The 25,557-nt window shown below is 55.9% G+C and overlaps 1 protein-coding gene across 1 annotated transcript in view; it reads left to right on the top strand.

The window, feature by feature from the left end:
* The window catches only part of LRRC27 (leucine rich repeat containing 27), a 51,337-nt gene extending 32,127 nt beyond the window's left edge, over positions 1-19,210 (top strand). The window contains exons 8-11 of the mRNA XM_039465188.2: positions 2,380-2,476; positions 7,565-7,683; positions 12,209-12,329; positions 15,866-19,210. Of these exons, the coding sequence (XP_039321122.1) occupies positions 2,380-2,476; positions 7,565-7,683; positions 12,209-12,329; positions 15,866-16,012 (484 nt within the window). The 3' untranslated portion in view covers positions 16,013-19,210. The remainder of the gene's footprint in view (positions 1-2,379; positions 2,477-7,564; positions 7,684-12,208; positions 12,330-15,865) is intronic.
* Positions 19,211-25,557: the final 6,347 nt, after the last annotated feature.

Raw genomic sequence — 25,557 nt, forward strand, 5'->3', positions numbered from 1 at the left:
GTTCTCAGGCTGTCCCAGGACGTGGGCTGCAACGGGAAGCCCAGCACTGTGGAACCCGGTCTCGCCAGCCACTGGCTATAGCTGCTGGGGCCCAGGGAGCACCAGCAAGACTTTCAGGGGTGCCCATCAGCCTTCCCACACTGTCCCTCAGGGTGACTTCACAGAGTTGGGCACGTCAGTCTCTGGGAGGTAAGCCTCTCAAGAGCAGCACCCCCAGCAGACACCTCCCCTCACTGCGCCCCTCCCCACACAGACAACTTCCCTCACTGCACCCCTCCCTCTGCAGACGCCTCCCCTCACTGCGCCCCTCCCCCTGCGGACACCTAACCTCACTGCACCCCTCCGCCCTCACATGCCTCCCCTCACTGCGCCCCTCCCCCCATAGACATATCCCCTCATTGCACCCCTCCCCCACAGATGCCTACCCTCACTGCACACCTCCACCCACAGACAGCTTGCCTCACTGTGCCCCTCCCCACACAGATGCCTCCCGTCACTGCACCCTTCGGCCCAGACACCTCCCCTCAAGGCGCCCCTCCCCCTGCAGACACCTCGCCTCACTGCACCCCTCCCCCCACAGACACCTCCTCTCACTGCACCCCTCCCCCCGTAGACACTTCCCCTCACTGCGCCCCTCCCCCTGCAGACAACTCCCCTCACTGCACCTCTCCCCCCACAGACACCTCCCCTCGCTATGTGCCCAGGCAGCCCCCTCCCCTCACTGTGTGCCCAGCAGATGCCTCTCCTCACTGCACCCCTCCCCCCAGACACCTCCCCTCACTGCACATCACCCCAGCAGACACCTCCCTTCCCTGCTGCAGGTGGGTCCCACTCCTGCCTTGGCTCTGCCAGTTTCAGGGTACGGTTTTCTGAAGTGTGCGATCCAGGCCCCTGCTCCCATTGACTCTTCAGGTATCCCCTGCCCTGCCCGGAGGCTGCCTGTGTGAGTTCCGCTCACCAGCACCCTCTTGGCCGTGGCTGTGATGGCAAGGATGTGTGGTGAGACCTTCTGCAGGCACAGCCCCTGCCCCAGGCTCTTGGCCCCAGCAGCTGCAGTGAGCAGAAAGGGCACTCTTAGCCCCCAAACGCCGGGCTCGGGCCCCAGGCATCGTCCCACAACTTCATGGGAGAGCAGTTCTTGGATACACAGAGCAGGCGAACCCTCTCCTCTCTATCTTCCTGCCTCGAGCCCAGAGCCGGTGCCCTCTGGCCTCCCAGTGAGCAGATTGGCAGGCCTGTCCCAAGGGCCAAGACCCAGCACAGTGGCCCCCTTCCCATCACCCTGTGAATGACGTCACCCCTTTGCTTCCCAAGGTGTGACCAGGAGATAGTGACACCAAGCAGAGGACCAGGCCAGGAGCGCAACAGGGCCACTGCACACACAGTGCCGTGGGTGCTGAGGGGACCCGGGGAGCACCAGCCTGGCTGGGGCTGGAGCCTGGGGCCCACCCAGGCAGGTGGCAGCACATGGCCTCACCCAAGGCGGCTGCTGAGACCACCTGTGTACTGAGGTGGCACTAGGGGGAGGACTTGGCCAGCCTCTGATCCCAGGCAGCACCGACTGGGGATGGAGCCCTTAGCAGGAAGGTGGTCAGAGGTGGGCTGTGGGCCGGGTGGAGCCCAGGAGAGTTGAGCTGCTGTGACCGAAAGGAAGGAGAGCAGAGCCAGGCGCAGGCGTCCAGGATGATGATGGGAGGGACGAGAGGAGGCCGGATCTGGGGACAGAATGGGGAGGGGTACCAGCCGCGGGAGTCCAGGGACGACTGCGGGATTGGCTCAGGAGGCAGGTGGCTGCATGCTAGAGATGTGGCCTCCCGGGGTGGAGCCTGGGCCTGAGCAAGGGCTCTGGGGACCTCAACCCACCCCAGCCACACACGAGGAGCCCGGCCTGGTGTCGGTTTGGCCGTCACTCAGGATGCTCACAGCCCTCGGGACGAGCTGTGAGGAGGGAACATGTGACTGGCTCAGGACTGGGGAGCCCGAAGGTGCCTGTTGTTCAAAGTGAAATTCAAGTATCTGAAGGAAGGGACTTAGGGACAGGCATTCAGATTTTCCATGGACAACCCAAAGCCAGGCAGCCCCACCCTTCATGCAGCACCTGCAGTGGCAGCCCAGCTGGCACCCTTCCCTGGAAGGGGTCCTGATGCCTTTTCCTGGGTCCCTGGGTGGGGCTGGGCCCCAGCGTCAGACACTGCCTGCAGCACCAACACACAGAGCCTCGGGATGGAACCTGCGTTCGGACTCCCACCAGAGGGCGTGCCCAGCCGCAACCTGTCCCCCGGGAGACAGGTGCACCACAAGCTGTAAAGTGACAGAAATCACATAGCCTTGGCTTGAAGCTGCTTGTAACTTAACGGCATTAATTTTCCCTTTCTCCAGAGAGAGAAGGGCACTGCAGGAGTGGAGAGAGCGAGCCCAGAGGACGAGGAGGAGAAAGGAGGGGCTCAGCAGACTCCTGCCTCCTCGGAGGAGCACGGTACGCGCACGCAGGTGGGGTCCCGGCCTCGTCCAGTCCTGGGGTGGGTGGGTGCTCATGTGCCTCCCTGTCCACTGAGGATCAGCCGACACCTGTGCCAGGCTGCTGGCTGGGGGGGCTGGGCTGGAGTGTGGCATCCACAACTGTTGCCCACCGTCCAGCCAGAGGGCACAGCTTCCTGCCCCAGCCTTGAGGGCTTGCCTCTGGGCCCCACAGAGGTCTTTCTGGGCTCCTCACCCTTGGTCTCTGGACCTCAGGGCAGGCCGTTCCCCTGGAAGCCGAGATTGGTAGCTCTCTTAAGCCATGGGGCACAAGATGCCCTGAGTGCAGTCCCTCTTCCTGTTTTCCCCAGACTATGTGAGAGTCTCAGTTCACCCGGGAGCAGGGCAGCGGGCACAGGGTGGTGGGAGCTGGCGGCTCCTCCCTCCAGAATGCGCCTGGCTTGCTTCTCTGTCCTGTGAGCAGTCAGGCAAATGTGCCTTTGAATTTGGTCACACATGTTTCCTCAGTTCTTTCTTTTAAGAAATGCTTCCTGTGTGTTACTCTGAAAGGCCAGGGGTTGTATCTGCAGCCCCCTTAGCTGGGGTAGGGACCCTGAGGGCTTCACCCCGCAGCAGAGAGTGGCCACGTTGGCCTGCAGGCGTGGACTGATTGGACAGTTCTGGAGTGCGTGCTTACTTTTATTAAGTTTGTATTGAACTAGTTTTAGATTTACAGGAAAGTTGCAAAAACAGTGGTTCCCTCTACCCCCTCCCCAGCTTCCCTGATGTTGCCTCAGAACAAGGCTCAGAGTTAGGAATTCATGGTGTCCAGTATGTGGATGAAGCCATGACTCCACAGCTCACGCTCCTCAGCTCCTGGCCTGCAGAGCACTCAGCCTGCATTTCTGCTGTCACCTTTTCCCTAATTTTCCCAGGATGCGTAAAAATTTAAAAATACATATTTTGCCACTTCCAGGAACAAAAGTGCTTGCACAATTAGACATTACTAAGAATGCTTTCAGAGCTGAATTATAGCAAAAATATGGGAATCTTAAGTGTCACCAGATGGCTAAATCGCCACATCCAGACCACGGCCTGTCTCTGTGGCTGACCAAAAGGATGAGTCAGTGGTCATATCCACACTGGCTGAAAACGTCTTGAAGAAAATCATTGCAAGTTAAAACAATGGAAGTTGTAGGACAGCACTCAAAAACTCCTATGGTCTGGAAGAATGTACACCAAACCAAGGACTTTGCCAGGAGGACTGTGGCTCCCGGGGGCGGGGCAGAGGAGGGGTCGCTGCTGCCGCCCGTGCGCCTCTGTGTCATGTGAGGCTATCACAGCATGACTGTATGCACTGACTGCCGTTTCTTACAAAAGAAAAAAGTCGGTTTTCTAGAAACTCGTTCATCATGAGATAGACCAGTTCAGTCAGCGAGTACTGATGGCCTGCTCCAAGCAGGGAGGGACCGGGCCCAGGCCCTGCCCATGGGGGCTGTGTGCTGGGCAGACCCTCGGCATTGCAGCGGGCAGGGCCCCGTGGCAGCTGGCTGCTGCTCTGCGTACCTGCAGGCTCTGGGGTGAGGCAGCTACACACACGGGGAGCACTAGTGAGATATTTCGTATGGCCCAGAGTGCTGTAGTCAGAGTCCAAGGGAAAATCTTTGTGCCAAATGTTGATATCTAATATATAAAGAATGGCTACAAATCGATTTTAAAAATCTGAGAATCCAGTAGAAGAAATGGGCAAAGAGTATGCAGGTAGTCCACAGAAGAGAAAACCCAAGTGGCCGTAAATACACGAATAGATGCTCAGCCTGCTGGGAAGATGTGGGGTGGACATGGTGTGCAGGCGCCTCTGCGGTCGCTGGGAAGGAGCCACGGGGCATGGAGGGGGGTCCGAGGCCGTGAGGAGTGGGAGGAGATCCGAGGTTGGGGGGGCGTGGGAGGGGGGCCTAGGCCTTGAGGCGTGGGAGGGGGTCCGAGGCGGCGGGGGGCTTGGGAGACGGCGTGGGGGCTCCTCCCACCTGCTGCTTGGAAGGGGTCCTTCCAAGTTAAGAATGTGTCCTTCTTTGAACACGTTGAGAAGTCCGTTTCATAGAAATAAAAGCAGTCAGTTTGTAAGCATTTATGTACACAGTTGTGTATGTGCGTATTTCAGTATTGTTGGAGAGACAACTCAGATTTGCATGTCCATAGCAGCGAAGTGGTTCCAAGCATCACATGGGCCAGGCTCCCTGCAGCTGGCAGGAGGATAGGAGAGGGCGCCACGCCCCCGGTGGCCCCTGCTGGGTGGGTCCCATTGGCCTGTGGTGCCCATGGCTAGGCAGGGCTGGGGAATCATGGCCGCTGGCTTTGCAGCCTGGCCCCAGGGTGGGCCCGCCTGCCCTGCATGTGCTCTTGCTGATCCGTCACTGTGAGGTCACCCCGAGTACATTTGATGGGGCGGGAGCCTTGAGGCTCCAGCTGCCTAAGGGGCTGCAGGACTGAAGCCTGCGGCTGGGTAAAACCTGGGTACGTCACCTGCTTTCTGAAGAGCACTGCGCTTCTCTTCATGCCGCTCTAAAACCAGCCATGACTGGAGCCCATGTTTTGGGCTTCAGATGGATTGTACGTCTGACTCTCCACATATAAACCCTGGCGCAAAGCCCCATTCCACGCCACTAAAGCGGCACCCTGTCACAGACTTCCCTTGTGTTTCACATTAGTATTGGGTCTTTTGGTTGCTCAGTAGACAACTGGATGTTTGGAAAAGCCTTCTCTGTATTTTAGAGTGGGAGTAAAATGTGGATGGGTGGGCTTCTTTCCAAATATATGCTTTCAATATCTTTACAAATAAAATTAAATGATTTTAAAAGAAAATAAAAACACCTACTGGATTTAGGATTGATTGATTGATTTTTGAGACAGGCTGGAGCGCAGTGGCATGGCCTCGGGTCAGCGCAGGCAGGCTGGAGCGCAGTGGCATGGTCTCGGCTTACCACGGGCAGGCTGGAGGGCAGTGGCACAGCCTTGGCTCACTGCAGACAGGCTGGAGCGCAGTGGCACAGCCTCGGTTCACCGCAGGCAGGCTGGAGCACAGTGGCACGGCCTCGGGTCAGCACAGGCAGGCTGGAGCGCAGTGGCACAGCCTCGGGTCACCGCAGGCAGGTTGGAGCACAGTGGCACAGTCTCCGCTCACTGCAACTTCTGCCTCCTGGGTTGGAGCAATTCTCCTGCCTTAGCCTCCTTAGTAGCTGGGACTACAGGCGTATGCCACCACGCCTGGCTGTTTTTGTATTTTTAGTAGAAATGAGGTTTTGCCATCTTGGACAGGCTGGTTTTGAATTCCTGACCTCAAGCAATCTGCCCACCTTGACCTCCCAAAGTGCTGAGATTACAAGTGTGAACCGCTGAACCCAGCTAGGATTTAGCATTTTTCTTTTCTTTTGGTTGGAAGAATCTTTGGGAGAATTCTGATGACCTGAAAGTGTCCCTGCTCTCAGATGGTCAGCCAAGAGTTTCCTCTGCTGTGTGTGCCGCCTGTGCCTGGCTCTGTAGTGGGGTGGGAGAGACAGGGAACAGTCGATGGGTGGTCCCTCGTCCTCCCGGCCTCCCATCTTTCCACCCCTCTGGTTGCTAAACACTTTCTAAGTGTCAGGCATGTACTAGGGTTAAACTAATGGCCAGACAGACAAAGGCCTAGCTCTAGAAATTCATTTAGAGGAGAGAATGGTGCATAGAGCAGTTCCAGACGTCGTCTAGGTAAATGCTAAACACATCCTACGAGTCTCCTGCTGGGAGAGCCCCTGGTTAGTTCTCCTCTCCATCCCCTTTGCCAGGGTTACCTCTGACCTGTTTTTATTACCCTTTGGTTTTTGACAGTCCCCAGGAACACACACATGTGCACACGGCACACTGCAGGCACTCACACACCGCAGACCTGGCCCAAAGCTCCCTGGGGTCCCCAGGGGGTCAGTGTGGCTCTCAGATGTGTCCACTGGAGGCAGCAGTGAGCAGCATTGGTCCCGGCACCCTGCAAATACTCACCTCCTCCTGCCTCAGCTGCACAGCACAGCAAGTGGCGAGTGTCGGGTCCCCCCAAGTCTCCCAGGCTCTGGCACTGAAGCTGCAGAAGCAGATCTGGGGCCCCTGTGGAGAGGGTCCATCTAAAGATGCCTGCAGGAAGCCAGCCACTGCAGCAACCCTGGCATGGGGGCATAAGGGCAGCCTTCCCAGCCCCTCCAGGGTTTCCTCACTCTGCATCTTTCCCTCACACCCCAGCCTGGGCTGTCAGGGAGGCCCCAGAAAGATGTCAAACAGAGATCCCAGTGGGGAGCAAGAGCTAGTCAAGACCTGGGGGGACGACCGTGTTGCGTGGACACTGGAGGGACGACTGCGTTGCGTGGACACCTGCGGGCACGTTGTGTGGACACTGGGGGGATGACCGCATTGCGTGGACACTGGGGGGACGACTGTGTTGCGTGGACACCCTGGGGGGCGACCGCGTTGCGTGGACACTGGGGGGACGACCGTGTTGCGTGGATGCCAGGGGGACGACCGTGTTGCATGGACACCTGTGGGACGACCGCGTTGCGTGGACACCGGGGGGACGACCGTGTTGCATGGACACTGGGGGGATGACTGTGTTGCGTGGACGCTGGGGGGACGACCGTGTTGTGTGGACACCTGCGGGACGACCGTGTTGCGTGGACACCGGCGGGACGACCGCATTGCGTGGACACCTGCGGGACGACCGTGTTGCGTGGACACCGGGGGGATGACTGCGTTGCGTGGACACCTGCGGGATGATCGTGTTGCGTGGACACCGGGGGGATGACTGCGTTGCGTGGACACCTGCGGGACGACCGTGTTGCGTGGACACCGGGGGGATGACCGTGTTGCGTGGACACCGGGGGGACGACCGTGTTGCGTGGACACCGGGGGGACGACCACGTTGCGTGGACACCTGCGGGATGACCCTGTTGTGCAGAGACCATCTACCCGGGGCAGCCTCGGACCCACCTCTCCACGGACGAGGCGCAAGCCTAACACACCTGGCAGGTGAGCCGTGTGGGAAAACAGCCTCTACTGGGATTGCTGAAATCATCTTGTTGCTTTTTCCTAGGTGGCATCAAGGATTCCCTTTGCCGCAGATCTGATAGATAATGGGAAAACACCACTGAATCCACCTGGAAAAATGAAACCACGCAGAGAGAAATCATCACAAGCAATTAAAGAAATGAGGTTGGTAGCCGTGACTGGGACTCTCCTACCAGGGCTTAGCCAGCTGCCCGTAGGTGGGTGCTGTTGTTTCCTCTCGAGTGTGCACTGAGCAACCCTGAAGCCCCAGGCTGTGTGGGCACCAGGGATGCCAGGCAAACCTGGAAGATGGGACCCCTTGCCCACAGGGAACTGCCTCTTCCAGCCATGGCTCCTGTAGGTCAGCAGGATGCAAAGTGCTGCCGAGCCCTCTGTGGCGGGTGCCGCTGCGGGCGCTGAAGGGAGACGAGATCCAAGATCTGCCTGCTGCAGCCCGCCCCGCCCCACCCTCCCCATGCCACCCTCCCCACCCCGCCCCACCCTCCCCACCCGCCCCGCCCCCACCACTTGCCTCCGCAGGTCTTCTCGTGCTGAGTTCTGATCCCACTCCTTCCCAACCCGGCTTCCTTAGACCTGACCCTCAGGGCCACTCAGCCCTTCCCCTCATGGGATGTTGGGTGAGGTGGTGAGGCACTGAACCAGGTGAAGGGGACCCAGGCAAGATAGCAGCCATGGGGTGGAGGAAATAGCGGAGCTGAGAAGTTGTGTTAGAAAGCACTTGAGACATTTTGATTTTGAGTCTCTGGCCAGGTGGCAGCCAGGCCACTGTCCCGGGAGAGGAAGGCAGCCATGGGCCCATTAGGCATCGTTGGTGGGCCGTGCAGGGGCCTGGAGATCAGAGAGCAGGGAGGGGTATTCAGGAAGCCTGGTGCTAGCCTGGGACAGCATGAGGGGAAGGGTAGGGGCTCAGAGGTGTGCCCTGGGGACCAGGGAATAGGGATGGATGGAGCAAATGGGGCTGCGGAGCACGGGGTGGACCCATGAGTGCTCAGGGCAGGGCACTTTCCTCGCACGGTGGACAGAGCAGAGTCAGGGTGCAAGGACAGAAGCCGGTCCCTGGGTGGGCCTTGAGGGTTAGGGGAGGGGCTTGGCTGGGAGTGTGACAGCAGCTGCTCAGGGTTCCCAGGGGCTCACCCCCTCACCTCACAGCAGCTCAGGGATCCTGAGCTCACCCCCCATCACTTCACAGCAGCTCAGGGGTCCTGGGCTCACCCCCTCTGACCTCACAGCAGCTCAGAGATCCTGGGCTCAACCCCCCTCACCTCACAGCAACTCAGGGATCCTGGGCTCACCCCCCCTTCACCCCACAGCAGCTCAGGGGTCCTGGGCTCAACCCCCCTCACCTCACAGCAGCTCGGGGGTCCCGGGGCTCAACCCCCCTCACCTCACAGCAACTCAGGGATCCCGGGGCTCACCCCCCTCACCTCACAGTAACTCAGGGATCCCGGGCTCACCCCCTCACCTCACAGCAGCTCAGGGGTCCAGGGCTCACCCCCTCACCTCACAGCAGCTCAGAGGTCCCGGGCTCACCCCCTCACCTCACAGCAACTCAGGGATCCCGGGGCTCACCCCCCTCACCTCATAGCAACTCAGGGATCCCGGGGCTCACCCCCTCACCTCACAGCAGCTCAGAGGTCCCGGGCTCACCCCCTCACCTCACAGCAACTCAGGGATCCCGGGGCTCACCCCCCTCACCTCATAGCAACTCAGGGATCCCGGGGCTCACCCCCTCACCTCACAGCAGCTCAGAGGTCCCGGGCTCACCCCCTCACCTCACAGCAACTCAGGGATCCCGGGGCTCACCCCCCTCACCTCATAGCAACTCAGGGATCCCGGGGCTCACCCCCTCACCTCACAGCAGCTCAGGGGTCCAGGGCTCACCCCCTCACCTCACAGCAACTCAGGGATCCCGGGGCTCACCCCCTCACCTCACAGTAGCTCGGCGGTCCCGGGCTCACCCCCTCACCTCACAGCAGCTCAGGGGTCCCGGGGCTCACCCCCTCACCTCACAGCTGCTTCCTTTGATTTCTCATGTTCACAGCTCCTATAGCTGAGTTAGCGGCTGCACCCTGGGGGTGACCACTGGGCTCCCTAGTCACGTCCACCTCCTCTGAGCCGTGTTTGAGAACCAGGCTGACGCAGAACCTCAGTGTGGGCACGCCTTCCTGTCCAGGCATTTCCCACGCCGACTCTGCAGCTGGGCCCCTCCCTCGTACCTCCCAGGTATCCTGGGAAGCCAAGGGGGGCTCAGGGAGACCACTGGAGGCCCCAGGGCGTGAGCACAGCTCTCCCGTGTCCCCGTACTTTCCGAGCTGCTCTCCTGATCTGCATGAGGCTCGGCTGTGGCTGTCACTGAAGGTGCCTCACTGGACTCAGAGGCCAGAGCAGAAGGGACTGTGGGTCCGGAGCTTGGGAGGCCCCAGGCCTGGCCCCTGGCCCTGTTGCTCAGCCTGCGTCTGCCAGGGGACTCCCCACTCAGTTTAACGTCCCCTGTGTCCCAGCTGTGGCGTAAGAGACCTGGAGGAAGGGCGAGGTGGGATGAGACGTGGCGGGCAAAGGGTGATGTTCTGTTCCCGCAGAATTTGCTCCTCACAGAGGCCAAGTGTTTGGGGAAAATCTCGAAGGTCAGCTAGGTTGGATTAACCCCCCAAGCTTGTGAAAGTGGTTTAGACTAAAACCATTTGGTCTCAAACATTCAGAGGTTCTCCTACATCCTCCAGGGCATCTGTGTGTCATCTTTGGCCTTTAAAAAGCCCACAGCAGACCACGGTGGCCTGTGAACCCCCCATCACCCTGGGCAGTCAGAGCTGGGTCTGAGGCACTGACAGAGCATGCCCGACCTGGCGGCTGCGTGCCCTAGGACTCCAGAGGACATCACGCTGTCTTTCCCCCAGTTACGCTGAAAAGCAGGCAAAATGGGCACAAGCCCTGCTGCTGGGAGTGACGGGGTTTCCTGGGAGGCCAAGTGAGGGGTGCCATCTGTTCACAGTGGTGCATACACCTACACCTGCACCTGCGCCCACACCACACCACACTCATGCCCACACCATGCCCATGCCCATATCACACCCATGCCTGCACCCACACCACACCCACACCACACCCGCACCCACACCCACACCACACCAGCGCCCACACCACACCCACGCCCACACCACACCCGCGCCCACACCACACCACACTCATGCCCACACCATGCCCACACCCATATCACACCCATTCCCGTGCCCGCACCCACACCCATGCCCACACCATACCCACGCCCACACCACACCCATGCCCACACCACACCACACTCATGCCCACAGCTCACCCGCACCCACACCACACCCATGCCCACACCACACCCATGCCCACACTACACCCGCGCCCACACCACACCCGCGCCCACACCACACCACACTCATGCCCACACCATGCCCACACTCATATCACACCCATTCCCGTGCCCGCACCCACACCCATGCCCACACCATACCCATGCCCACACCACACCCATGCCCACACCACACCAAACTCATGCCCACAGCTCACCCGCACCCACCCCACACCCATGCCCACACCACACCCATGCCCACACCACACCCGCGCCCACACCACACCACACTCATGCCAACACCACACCCGCGCCCACACCACACATGCCCACACCACACCCATGCCCACCACACCTGCGCCCACACCACACCCATGCCCACACCACACCCATGCCCGCGCCCGTGCCCGCACCCACACCCATGCCCACACCACACTCATGCCCACACCACACCTGTGCCCACACCACACACATGCCTGTGTCCGCACCCACACCACACCCACACACGCACCCACACCACACCCACGCCCACACCACACCTGCACCCACACCACACCCACGCCCACACCACACCCGCGCCCACACCACACCCGCGCCCACACCACACCCGCGCTCACACCACACCCGCGCCCACACCACACCCACGCCCACACCCACACCACATCCGCACCCGTGTCCACACCCACACCCATGCCCACACCACACCTGTGCCCACACCACACCCGCGCCCACTCTCACTCCCACATCTACTCCCACATCTACCCCACACCCACACCTACCCCCATGCCCACGCCCATACCTACACTTACACCCAGGCCCACACCCTGGGGCCCCACACTCATGCAGACAGGAGTGGGCCCGGCCACCCCACAGCTCCCCTGCAGCAGTTCCCCAGCTGTCCTCTACCACTGAGTCATTGTCTTTAAAATCAAAGGAACCCCAAGCCCCTGAGCCCCAATGCCAGCAGAGAAAATATGTTTAAGACAATAATTGAATGCACTTTTCTGTTCCTCTATTTAAGGATTTGGGAGAACCGAGTATTCCGCCTCCCTTCCTGTGGCAGCGCACAGTGTCCTAAATGTGTCATATCCTAAATCAGCTTGAGGTTTTTCAATAAGAATAGTGTGTGTTCTGGCAGCTTCTGAACTACTGAAGAAGGGATGGGAGAGGCAGCCCAGGACCCGGGAGTGAGTCTGGAGGAGAGAGGGTGCCGGGGAGGCCGGGGCAGCTCCACGGGAGCTGGCGTCGCCGTCGGGGGCTTCTGGGAAGAAGGAGCAGGCTTTCTCCGTGGTTGCGTGGGCATCGCTGGGACGAGAGTAAATGTGTCGTTCCCTCTTTGCCCTTTGTGTTCAGTGCCTTCCAAGAGGGGAACTTGGAAGAGAGGATCAAACAGCACATCCGCCAAATGCGCGAGCAAAGAGTCCGTGGCCAGGCCCCGCTGGAGATGAGGAAGGCCGCCGAGGATCTGGAAATCGTGAGGAGTTCTTGGTTCTGTTTAAAAAATTGTGGGCATTTTGTTTCTCGTTTGTTTGTTTGTTTTTTTTTTTTTTGAGATGGCGTCTCACTCTGTCACCCAGGCTGGAGTGCGATGGTGCGATCTCTGCTCACTGCAGCCTCTTCCTCCCGGGTTCAAGCGATTCCCCTGCCTCAGCCTCCTGAGTAGCTGCGACTGCAGGCGCACACCACACCCAGCTATTTTAGTAGAGATGGGGTCTCAAACTCCTGACCTCAGATGACCTGCCCGCCTTGGCCTCCCAAAGTGCTGGGCCACCACACCCAGCCTAAAGTGCTGTTTTGTTAAAAATGAAGGGAACTCACTATGCCTCTTGAGAGCATGTGTTTTCTAGAAACCGTGGGACTGAAAACCTACGGTTTTTCTCTGAAAACCATGGGACTGTGTTGAATGTGTCTTATGGGGGTGTGGGAATTCCCAGAACCCCAGTTGGTCAGATGAGAAGGAAAGCGTCTCAGCTGAGGTCCTGAACCCTCAGATGTGCCCGGCTACATGGTGGGCCTCGGCATCGTGGCACCGGGCCGCTGATGGTGGAGTGGCAGCCTACTGGTGGGCTGGGGACCGGGGGCCAGTCCTCTGCACGTGTCTATGGGGCGCTTGCTTGAGGCTTTGCACCCAGCAGAACCAAGCTCTGGACCCAGGGCTGGGCCATGAGGGACGCTGCTACAGAGACGGGTCTGGCTGAGGCCATCTGGACCATGGCTGCCATGCTCAGTGTCTGTGTAGGCAGACCGACATTCATGGGGATGAGGCCTCCTGACCAGGAACCTCCTGGAACAGCTCATGGAGATGTCTCCTGTATGTTTGGAATGTTAACCATCCCCTCAGCCACCGCCAATGGTGTCTGTCCACTCACCGTACGTCGATGCCGCCTTCTGGTAGCCGGCGTGTCCTGGGTGGTGGGAGAGACGCAGGGATGAAGGAGAGTGCTCTGTTGCCCGAATTGCTGCCTGGCCAGCCCATCCAGCTGAGGAGGACACAGCTGTCCTCGCTGGCAGTGAACCTGGATACCTGTGTCCCCACCCTTCTTACAGCCATAAGAATGCTGCCCTGTCCTCCCACGCTACCCAGGACCCCTGGCTCATGGGCTCTTCCGGGTCAGTATGCCGTGCCCAGACACAGGTCAGGCTGGTGTGGGCTGCATCTGGGCTGCCCCAGAGCCAGGAGCACTGCCAGAGGAGGAAGCAGACCCGGCCCTCCTGTCCCTACGCCCCACTGTCCCACCTCCAGGCTGCGTTACCCCGTCTCCCTTGCTCCTAAAGCGGGGATGAAAGAGAGGAGGCGTGAGGGCAGGGTGTAGAGACGCTTCCTGGAGAAACCCCCAGCCTGACGCGTACCCCTCTTCTGAGACTTCTCCTCCTCGGCCCAGGGCGTTTGTGCCTGCCTTTAGATGAACTTTTACTCTCTCCACATCTGTCATTTGTGAGTATAACCTTGTCCTTGGACACGGGAACGCGACCTCTTAGGGCTGAGAACATCTGTGTCTCAATCCAGTGCTTCAGAGTATGGACTCAAAGTCTATTTGGTGTCATAGACAAGTCTAGGCCCACAGATTTGATAACTTTAATGAAATAGATGAATCCCTTGAAACACAACATCTGCCAAAAGTTGCAGAAGAAATAAGTGATGTGAATGTGCTTCTATCTATTACAGAAAATTAATCCATAATTCATTACATTGCAAAACAGAAATCACAGGCCCAGATGGGTTCACTGGTGAATTCTACCAAACATTTAAGGTTTAAGGAAAAAACTATACCAATTCTCTATAATCTCTTCCAGAAGATAGAAATAGAGGGAAAACTTTCAACTCAATCTAAGAGGCCAGCATTACTCCAATCCAAAACCATACAAAGATATTACAAGAAAGGAACACATAGACCAGCATTGTTCATGAACATAGATGCAAAAATTCTCACCATTCAGAAATCAAATCCAGCAGTGTATTAAAGCAATCACACACCCTCGTTCAACATTTAAAAGTCACTCAATGCAATTCATCACATCAGTAAGCTAAACAAGAAAAACCAGTTGGTTTTATCAATAGATGTAGAAAAAGCACCTGACAAAATAGAACAGCTATCATGATAAAAACTCTGCAAATTAGGATAAGCTGGGAACTTCTCAGCTTGTTAAAGCAGATCCAGAAAAGGCCTACAGCTAACATTATTCTTAATGGTGAGAAACCGGAAGCCCTCCTTTCCCGGCTCCCTGCCCGGCAACGGGGCCCTCCTTCCGCCTTGACCCCTTCCTGGTTGGTACCACTCAGCCAGCACATGGGACAGTGGACTCCATCCTAGAGCTTCTAGTTTCTCACCATTAAGAATAATGTTAGCTGTAGGTCTTTTCTGGATCTCTGCCTCAAAAGAAAGGAAGCAGGTCATGCCAAGGCCCTGAGTCCGCTTCCCTGCTCTGCCCAGCCCACTGACGCCTCCAGCCTCCCAGAAGGAGACAGCGCTGTCCCTAGAGAAGCTGACTGAGCAGGCATCACGGTGGTGACAGTGGCCACGCATGGCCTTCCTGAGCCCTGCAGACGGGCAGGTGCACAATGGGCCAGGAGGGCCGGCCGGCTCCGTGGCACTGTCTGAGGCACCAGCCAACTGAGACAGTTACTGACCACAGTTTGCTTCTCGTAGGAATCTGGGTCAGTGACAATTGATATTGCCCGTGTTGTAGTGCCATAAGCCCTGAGCTGGGATGTGGCTATGTGAGCGGTAGAGGAGGCTGCAGGGGTCTCCGGGGACCTGCACAGGTTGCCCCCAGCGGGGCCGGCTGCCGAGGGAGAGGGGAGCCGGGCGGCCCAGGGCTCCTGTGCTTGGAGTGGGGAGGTTGGGACTCTGCACAGGCGATGCCCACGGGCCGGAGGGGCAGGAACAGAAAGAGCCCCTCCTCAGCTGCTGCACCTGAGGCCCCCGCAGTGCCCTCTCCGGCTTCCCTTGTTCTGCCCAGGCCATTGGCCGCAGAGTGTGGGTTTGTAACAGAAAACCTGCCCCTGCTTTCAGACTTGGCAATTTCCTTCTGCCCCGATCCACTGCTCCTGTGTCTGTGGGGTGAGGGTGGCAATTGTGACCCCATCTGCCTCCCAGGGTAGTTCCGGGTCTCAGGTGGGGCCACGACTGTGGTGATGCTTGCCAGCACGCTGCCCGAGTGTGGCACCAGCCTTCCCTTTGCCCACAGGATGGGACCCTAAGTGTCTGTTCATCTACTGACACGCGTCTCTCAGGAGACCGTCTGCACAGGACACCTGGGTGGGGCCACGTGTGTGCCTGCAGAGGGCGTGTCCTGGGGCGGAAGGCCTGAGAGCTGGCTGGAAGTAGGCTGCCGGCCCGTCGCAGGGGGCCCGTGCCGTGATGCGGCTTACAGGGGTCCCTGGGGAAGCAGGGCTGGCCCTGCTCACTCCCACGTGGCCTGGGCCCCACGTGGAATCTGAGCCGGAGAGGTAGTGACGTCCTGAGTCCTGCCAGCCTTTCTAATGCTGCCTCCCTTGCCTCCCACAAGGCCAGAGAGCTACAGGATGAAGTATTGAAGCTAAAACTGGGATTAGCCGTGGACAAAGACCAGCGATGGACTGCCCTCACTGGAGGCCTTGCGCTTCGCCCGCCAGCATCACGGCCTCAAAATACATTTTTTAACACAAAATATTAAGAATCGGGAAATGTTCGCAGATGCCATGACACCAGGTGGCTGGACTGATGGAAACGTCTTCAGACAGGAGATGCTCAGTCTTCTTTCCCGGGCGTGGCCTCCTGCGTGGTGGCCGGGAGAGCACCAGGTTCAGCATTCCTCTTATGGCTGTTTCATGGCAGCCTGTTGGTTTTCTTAGATGGTCCATGTTTCTCCTGAGGCCGTGGAAGATTTCAGCCGAATTAAACGAAAGGACACGGCGCGCACGTGGCCTGTTTTCACTCCTTTCCGCAGGTTCCTGTCAATCCACGTGGCAGAAAGGTCAGGCACCAGCCTCTCTCCCGCCCTGGAGCCCTTGTTACGAAAGTCCTCATAGCTTTCATTCACTTCGTAACTTTAGTGTGGGAGAAGAGACCAGGTCATCTGATTCCTGCGAGGCCAGAGGCAGGGCCCCCCTTTCCTGCTCCCTGCCCGGTGACAGGGCCCCCCTTTCCTGCTCCCTGCCCGGTGTCAGGGCCCCCCTTTCCTGCTCCCTGCCCGGTGACAGGGCCCCCCTTTCCTGCTCCCTGCCCGGTGACAGGGCCCCCCTTTCCTGCTCCCTGCCCGGTGACAGGGCCCTCTTCGGCCTTGACCCCTTCCTGATTTGCTGCCACTCGGCCTGCACGTGGGACAGTGGCCTCCATCCCGGGGCCACGGCAGGGCCCGCAGACCTTGCGTCATGGATCAGCCTTATTTCACACTCTGCCTGCCCAGGCTGTGTAGATTCCGTGTGACTTAGTGTCTTGTGCTGAGTGTTTGATTGGATTTTTTTTTTTTTTTTTTTTTTTTTTTTTTTTTTTACAGGTGAGGGGACGGAAGGCAGCAAAGCACACTGACAAGTGTGTACCTATGCAACAATCTTTTTTTTTTTTTTTATGTATTGCCCCTACTTATTTTTTTTTTTTTTTTTTTTTTTTTTTTTTTTTTTTTTTTTAAAGAAGAGGAAGAAAGAGAAAGAGGAAGAGGGAGAGAGGATGGGGGTATTGCTTTATTGCCCAGGCTAGAATGCAGTCTAAATATGGGTATGCCTACAATTGTCCTCAATAATGGTGACATGAAAGAAAATGAGGGAAGAGAATAACAAACAAGGAGCCAACCAAGATTTCATTTAAACCTCTAAATTGATATGATGTGGTACTGATGAGAGTGTATATTTTGTATATTTAAAGTGGAGAGTTCTATAAATGTTAATTACATTTACTTGTTCCAGATCTGAGTTCAAGACCTGAATATCGTTGTTAATTTTCTGTCTCATTGATCTGTCTAATATTAATGTTGAAGTCTCCCACTATTATTATGTGGGAGTCTAAGTCTCTTTATAAGTCCTGTATGTCTAGGTATTCCTGTATTGGGTGCGTATATATTTAGGATCTTTAGCTCTTCTTGTTATTGCATTGATCCTTTTATCATTATGTAATGTCCTTCTTTGCTTCTTTTGATCTTTGTTGCTTAATTGTAACTTCTATTTTTTATTTATTTATTTTAGCTCTCTGTTTGGTTGGTAAATCTTTCTCCATCCCTTGTTTAGAGTCTTTATGTATCCTTGAATGTGAGATGGATCTGGATGCAGCATACTGATGGGTTTTAGTTTTTTATTCAAATTACCTGTCTTTGGATTGGGGGATTTAGTCAATTTAAATTTGGAATTAATAATAATATATGTGAGTTTAATACTGTCATTAGCTGGCTATTTTGTCCATTAGTTGATATAAATTCTTCATTATATTGATGCTCTTTTTGATAATTTTTTTAGAAAGGCTGATACTGTTTGTTCCTTTCATATGTGTAGTGGTTCTTTCAGAAGCTCTTACAAAGCAGGCCTGGTGGTGATGAAATCTCTGAGTGCTTGCTTATTCACAAAAAACTTTATTTTTCCTTCGCATGTGAAGCTTAGCTTGGCTGGATGTGATATTCTGGGTTGAAAGTTCTTTTCTTTAAGGATGTTGAATATTGGCCCCCACTCTCTTCTGGCTTGTAGGGTTTCTGCTGAGAGATCTGCTGTGAGTCTGATAGGCTTCCCTTTGTGGGTAACCTGACCTTTCTCTCTGGCTGCCCTTAGTATTTTCTCCTTCATTTCAACCCTGGTGAATCTGACGATTATGTGCCTTGGAGTTGCTCTTCTTGAGGAATATCTCTGTGGTGTTCTCTGTATTACCTGGAGTTGAATATTATCCTGCCTTACTAGGCTGGGAAAATTTTCCTGAATAATGTCCTGAAGCGTATTTTCCAGCTTGGATTCATTCTCTTCGTCACATTCAGGTACACCTATCAAGCGTAGATTAGGTCTTTTCACATAGTCCCATATTTCTTGGAGACTTTGCTCGTTCCTTTTTATCCTTTTTTCTCTCGTCTTGTCTTCTTGTTTTATTTCAATGAGTTGATCTTCGACCTCTGATATCCTTTCTTCTGCTTGATCAATTCGGCTGTTAAAACTTGTGCATACTTCACGTAGTTCTCGTATTGTGTTTTTCAGCTCCATCAATTCACTTATTTTCCTCTCTAAATTTTGTATTCTTGTTGACATTTCATCAAACCTTTTTTCAAAGTTCTTAGTTTCTTTAGATTGTGTTATAACAAGTTCTTTTAATTCACTGAAGTTTCTTATTATCCACGTTTTGAAGCCTGCTTCTGTAATTGGAACCCACTCGTTCTCCATCAAGCCTTGTTTCGTTGCTGATGAGGAATTGGGATCCCCTGCTGAGGAAGAGGCGTTCTGATCTTGGGTATTCTCAGCCTTTTTTGACCGTTTTCTTCCCTTCGTTGTAGATTCATCCATCTGTAGTCTTTTTAATCACCGTCTTTGTAATTGGGTTCCTGAGTGGACGTCCGACTTACTGATTCTCAGCGCCGAAATCTGAGCAACCCACTGCACCGACTAAATCAGCGGCGTTAAGATTGAGGGTGCTTTTCCAACTCTGCACCGAGAACCGACGCTCCGAGGCGCCGGCAAAACCGCCTCGCCGGTCACAAGAGTCGCGCTGGCGACCCGTGGGGCTCCTCCGCTGGGAATCTCCTGGTGCGTAAGCAACAAGAATTCATGTGAAGGTGTGGCGTCCTCTCCTTCTTTGCGCTTTCAATGGGAGCTACAATCCCGAGCTGCTAGTTATCAGCCATCTTGGATCTGATTGGATCTTGAAAACATTTTTCATTTGATTTCTTTTAAAGAGATAAGACAATTCAGACTGCTTTTTGTGTTAATTTTGGTAAATACGGTTTTCAGTGAGTTTCCTCATTTCATCCAATCTGTGCTATGTATTAACATCAGCTTCCTCGTAATAGCCTCTTATTCTCGGTACCTTTAGGACCCGTAACAATGTCTCCTTTTTATTCTCGGCCTTGTGTTCTTTATCATTCTTAACAGGGATTTATCGACGTTGTTCTGCTTTTCCAAACACCCCAGGCCACTGGATTTGTGGCTTGTGTTCTGTCTCACGGGTCTCGGCACCTGCATTTTCTTTCCGTGCTTTCTGAGAGTTTAACTGGTGCTTAGAGAGAAACACATCACTTCCAGACCCACGTGTTAGAGAGGAAGGACGGTGTGCAGTTGAGCATCTAAGCTTTCCACTAGAGAAGCCAGAAAAGGCGCCCGTGGCCGGTGACGGCCCAGCAGCCGGAGCAGCAGACGTTCATTCGCCATTTCCCGCGTCTGAGGGCAGGAGTCGGAGCACTTAGCCGGTGTCGCGCTCAGGGTCTCTCGTGAGGCTGGAGTCAGCTGTGGGTCCGGCTGCCCTCCTTTGAAGGTTTAACTGGGCTTGGGGCTCAGCTTCCAAGTGGCTCACCTGGTTGTTGATCAGACAGCGTGTCCTCTGTGATCCCAGTCCTTGGAAATGGTGAGGCCTTGCCCTGTGGCCTGCCCCAGGATGTGTTTTGGTAAATGTCGGCTGTGCACTTGAGAATACATTTTGGAGTCCTGGGGATGTTGTTGTGTGTGTATCAGGTGACACTGACTAATGCTGCTGCTCAGGGCTCCTGACTAGTCCTGCTGCTCAGGGCTCCTGACTGACTAGTCCTGCAGCTCAGGGCTCCTGACTAGTCCTGCTGCTCAGGGCTCCTGACTAGTCCTGCTGCTCAGAGCTCCTGACTAGTCCTGCTGCTCAGGGCTCCTGACTGACTAGTTCTGCAGCTCAGGGCTCCTGACTGACTAGTCTTGCAGCTCAGGGCTCCTGACTAGTCCTGCTGCTCAGGGCTCCTGACTAGTCCTGCTGCTCAGGGCTCCTGACTGACTAGTCCTGCTGCTCGGGGCTCCTGACTGACTAGTCCTGCTGCTCGGGGCTCCTGACTGACTAGTCCTGCTGCTCGGGGCTCCTGACTGACTAGTCCTGCTGCTCAGGGCTCCTGACTGACTAGTCCTGCTGCTCGGGGCTCCTGACTGACTAGTCCTGCTGCTCGGGGCTCCTGACTGACTAGTCCTGCTGCTCGGGGCTCCTGACTGACTAGTCCTGCTGCTCGGGGCTCCTGACTGACTAGTCCTGCTGCTCGGGGCTCCTGACTGACTAGTCCTGCTGCTCGGGGCTCCTGACTGACTAGTCCTGCTGCTCGGGGCTCCTGACTGACTAGTCCTGCTGCTCGGGGCTCCTGACTGACTAGACCTGCTGCTCAGGGCTCCTGACTAGTCCTGCTGCTCAGAGCTCCTGCACCCCTACCGACTACCTCGTTTAAACTCGGATTATCAGTTATGGAGAGTGGCCTGTCCACAGTTCTAGCTCTGACCATGAACTTGTACTTTTTTCTTAGTTGTGTCAGTTTTGCTGTATGTGTTTTGGGGCTGTTTTGTCAGATGCCTACGAATTTGGGATTGTTTTATCTTCTTGTGGAACGGACCTAGTCATTACTGTGAAGTGTCTCTCTCCCCCTCTCACTGTCACTTCCTGCCGTCACGTGCATTTTGCCTGATAACACAGGCACCCGGCTGCCATCTGGGTCAGCGCTTCCATGACACATCCTTTCCCACCTTGTGCTGCCAGCCTCTCTGTCTTTATGCTGCATACAAAGTGCGTCTTACGTGGACATACAGTTGGGACTCCTTTTCTTTCTCTAGCTGGCCAGTTCTGTCATTTAAGAGGTACAGCGTCGGGCCGCTCACTTTTAAGGTGAGTGCGCACATGGCTGATTCTCTGCCATCGTCTTGCTCCTCGTTTTATGGATCTCATGTTTTTATTCCTTTATTCTTCTTTTGCTGCTTTCTGACAGTGATCAATTTTCTTCTGTCTCTTCTATTAGAGTTTTAGTAATATATTTTTATATTGTTCTCTTGGGTGTTGCCTGAGAGATTTGAAACATGCCCTTAAGTTCATTAGCATCTCCTGAATGAGCCAGGGACGCTGAGCAGGCTCCTCGCGCCCACTGGTTCCCGCCCTTGCTGCTGCTGCTGTCACCATCTTCCTTCCCCAGGGGGTGCCCAGCACGGCGTCCACACGCTGGTACTAGACATCAGGATTCTCTTCACCATTCAGGACCGTCCTGAAGCTCTTCCTTCCTGCAGCTTCCTGCCCCAGTGAGGGCTGACTTTCATTCATCCAAATAACGTTTTTTTCCTAGTGTTTGTTTGTATCATGGTTATGTTTTGACGGGCAGTAAATTCAGCTTTTGTGTGTCTGAAATACATCTAGTTGCCCTTCATTCGGAGCAGGACGGAAGTCTAGGTGGATGTTTCTGCCATCCCCAGCACTTGAGCAGCAACGTGCTCCACTGTCTTCTAGCTCCGTGAGTTTTGTTAAAAATTCAGCTTTCATTGTTATTTGCTGCTCCTTTGAAGGTAAGTGTCTTAAATTTTTTCTCATCTTTGGTTTTCAGCAGTCTGTGTTGTATGTGATTTTCTTTTTACTTATCTTTCTTGGAATATACGGAACTCAAATCTGTGAGTTGGTATCTTTCATCAGTTTTGGAAAACTCTTAGCCATTATTGTTTTGACTATTTTTCCCTGCTCTTCTTCTTTCTGAGACTTCAGTCTTATGTGTGTGTGCACGTGTGTGCATGTCTGTGCATTGTGCCTGTGTGTGCGTACATGTGTGTGTGCATGTGTGTGTGGGCATGTGTGTGCTTGTGTGTGCATGTGTGTGTCTGTGACCTGCATGTCTCTCCTTTCTGTCTTGTGTTCTATTTTTTCATTCCTCTCTGGATATCAGGCTAGATGTCTCTGGATTTTTTAATCCTGTCTTCTGATGTGTCGCACAGCAAAACCCGTGAGGTTTTTTAACATTGAAAACATTAGGCTTTATGATAGAAAAAAACCATGAACCTTGATGATTGTGCTGTTGCACAAAGAAAAACATCCCGGGCTCTGAGCAGCATCTTTCCCCGGCTAAGATGGGCTTCCTGGTGAGCCTCAGGGAGCGCGTGGGCTCGGGTGCCATCCTCCTCATGCTGGCATTCCTCTTCCTCCGTATTCTGGTGGAGTGCGTGGGCTCGGGTGCCATCCTCCTCATGCTGGCATTCCTCTTCCTCCGTATTCTGGTGGAGTGCGTGGGCTCGGGTGCCATCCTCCTCATGCTGGCATTCCTCTTCCTCCGTATTCTGGTGGAGTGCGTGGGCTCGGGTGCCATCCTCCTCATGCTGGCATTCCTCTTCCTCCGTATTCTGGTGGAGTGCGTGGGCTCGGGTGCCATCCTCCTCATGCTGGCATTCCTCTTCCTCCGTATTCTGGTGGAGTGCGTGGGCTCGGGTGCCATCCTCCTCATGCTGGCATTCCTCTTCCTCCGTATTCTGGTGGAGTGCGTGGGCTCGGGTGCCATCCTCCTCATGCTGGCATTCCTCTTCCTCCGTATTCTGGTGGAGTGCGTGGGCTCGGGTGCCATCCTCCTCATGCTGGCATTCCTCTTCCTCCGTATTCTGGTGGAGTGCGTGGGCTCGGGTGCCATCCTCCTCATGCTGGCATTCCTCTTGCTCCGTATTCTGGTGGAGTGCGTGGGCTCGGGTGCCATCCTCCTCATGCTGGCATTCCTCTTCCTCCGTATTCTGGTGGAGTGCGTGGGCTCGGGTGCCATCCTCCTCATGCTGGCATTCCTCTTCCTCCGTATTCTGGTGGAGTGCGTGGGCTCGGGTGCCATCCTCCTCATGCTGGCATTCCTCTTGCTCCGTATTCTGGTGGAGTGCGTGGGCTCGGGTGCCATCCTCCTCATGCTGGCATTCCTCTTGCTCCGTATTCTGGTGGAGTGCGTGGGCTCGGGTGCCATCCTCCTCATGCTGGCATTCCTCTTCCTCCGTACTCTGGTGGAGTGCGTGGGCTCGGGTGCCATCCTCCTCATGCTGGCATTCCTCTTCCTCCGTATTCTGGTGGAGTGCGTGGGCTCGGGTGCCATCCTCCTCATGCTGGCATTCCTCTTGCTCCGTATTCTGGTGGAGTGCGTGGGCTCGGGTGCCATCCTCCTCATGCTGGCATTCCTCTTGCTCCGTACTCTGGTGGAGTGCGTGGGCTCGGGTGCCATCCTCCTCATGCTGGCATTCCTCTTCCTCCGTATTCTGGTGGAGTGCGTGGGCTCGGGTGCCATCCTCCTCATGCTGGCATTCCTCTTGCTCCGTATTCTGGTGGAGTGCGTGGGCTCGGGTGCCATCCTCCTCATGCTGGCATTCCTCTTGCTCCGTACTCTGGTGGAGTGCGTGGGCTCGGGTGCCATCCTCCTCATGCTGGCATTCCTCTTCCTCCGTATTCTGGTGGAGTGCGTGGGCTCGGGTGCCATCCTCCTCATGCTGGCATTCCTCTTCCTCCGTATTCTGGTGGAGTGCGTGGGCTCGGGTGCCATCCTCCTCATGCTGGCATTCCTCTTCCTCCGTATTCTGGTGGAGTGCGTGGGCTCGGGTGCCATCCTCCTCATGCTGGCATTCCTCTTCCTCCGTATTCTGGTGGAGTGCGTGGGCTCGGGTGCCATCCTCCTCATGCTGGCATTCCTCTTCCTCCGTATTCTGGTGGAGTGCGTGGGCTCGGGTGCCATCCTCCTCATGCTGGCATTCCTCTTCCTCCGTATTCTGGTGGAGTGCGTGGGCTCGGGTGCCATCCTCCTCATGCTGGCATTCCTCTTCCTCCGTATTCTGGTGGAGTGCGTGGGCTCGGGTGCCATCCTCCTCATGCTGGCATTCCTCTTCCTCCGTATTCTGGTGGAGTGCGTGGGCTCGGGTGCCATCCTCCTCATGCTGGCATTCCTCTTCCTCCGTATTCTGGTGGAGTGCGTGGGCTCGGGTGCCATCCTCCTCATGCTGGCATTCCTCTTGCTCCGTATTCTGGTGGAGTGCGTGGGCTCGGGTGCCATCCTCCTCATGCTGGCATTCCTCTTCCTCCGTATTCTGGTGGAGTGCGTGGGCTCGGGTGCCATCCTCCTCATGCTGGCATTCCTCTTGCTCCGTACTCTGGTGGAGTGCGTGGGCTCGGGTGCCATCCTCCTCATGCTGGCATTCCTCTTGCTCCGTACTCTGGTGGAGTGCGTGGGCTCGGGTGCCATCCTCCTCATGCTGGCATTCCTCTTGCTCCGTATTCTGGTGGAGTGCGTGGGCTCGGGTGCCATCCTCCTCATGCTGGCATTCCTCTTGCTCCGTATTCTGGTGGAGTGCGTGGGCTCGGGTGCCATCCTCCTCATGCTGGCATTCCTCTTGCTCCGTACTCTGGTGGAGTGCGTGGGCTCGGGTGCCATCCTCCTCATGCTGGCATTCCTCTTCCTCCGTATTCTGGTGGAGTGCGTGGGCTCGGGTGCCATCCTCCTCATGCTGGCATTCCTCTTGCTCCGTATTCTGGTGGAGTGCGTGGGCTCGGGTGCCATCCTCCTCATGCTGGCATTCCTCTTCCTCCGTATTCTGGTGGAGTGCGTGGGCTCGGGTGCCATCCTCCTCATGCTGGCATTCCTCTTCCTCCGTATTCTGGTGGAGTGCGTGGGCTCGGGTGCCATCCTCCTCATGCTGGCATTCCTCTTCCTCCGTATTCTGGTGGAGTGCGTGGGCTCGGGTGCCATCCTCCTCATGCTGGCATTCCTCTTCCTCCGTATTCTGGTGGAGTGCGTGGGCTCGGGTGCCATCCTCCTCATGCTGGCATTCCTCTTCCTCCGTATTCTGGTGGAGTGCGTGGGCTCGGGTGCCATCCTCCTCATGCTGGCATTCCTCTTCCTCCGTATTCTGGTGGAGTGCGTGGGCTCGGGTGCCATCCTCCTCATGCTGGCATTCCTCTTCCTCCGTATTCTGGTGGAGTGCGTGGGCTCGGGTGCCATCCTCCTCATGCTGGCATTCCTCTTCCTCCGTATTCTGGTGGAGTGCGTGGGCTCGGGTGCCATCCTCCTCATGCTGGCATTCCTCTTGCTCCGTATTCTGGTGGAGTGCGTGGGCTCGGGTGCCATCCTCCTCATGCTGGCATTCCTCTTCCTCCGTATTCTGGTGGAGTGCGTGGGCTCGGGTGCCATCCTCCTCATGCTGGCATTCCTCTTGCTCCATGTTGTCCGTCTCCTCTCTGCCAGAATTCTACATCTGCTCACACATGCCATCCACCTTTTCCATTAGATTCTTTTGCATCATCATCGTAATGATTTTTTAAACAAATATTTTCTTTCAG

The sequence above is a fragment of the Saimiri boliviensis genome, chromosome 12, assembly GCF_048565385.1.
Source record: "Saimiri boliviensis isolate mSaiBol1 chromosome 12, mSaiBol1.pri, whole genome shotgun sequence".
NCBI lineage: Eukaryota > Metazoa > Chordata > Mammalia > Primates > Cebidae > Saimiri > Saimiri boliviensis.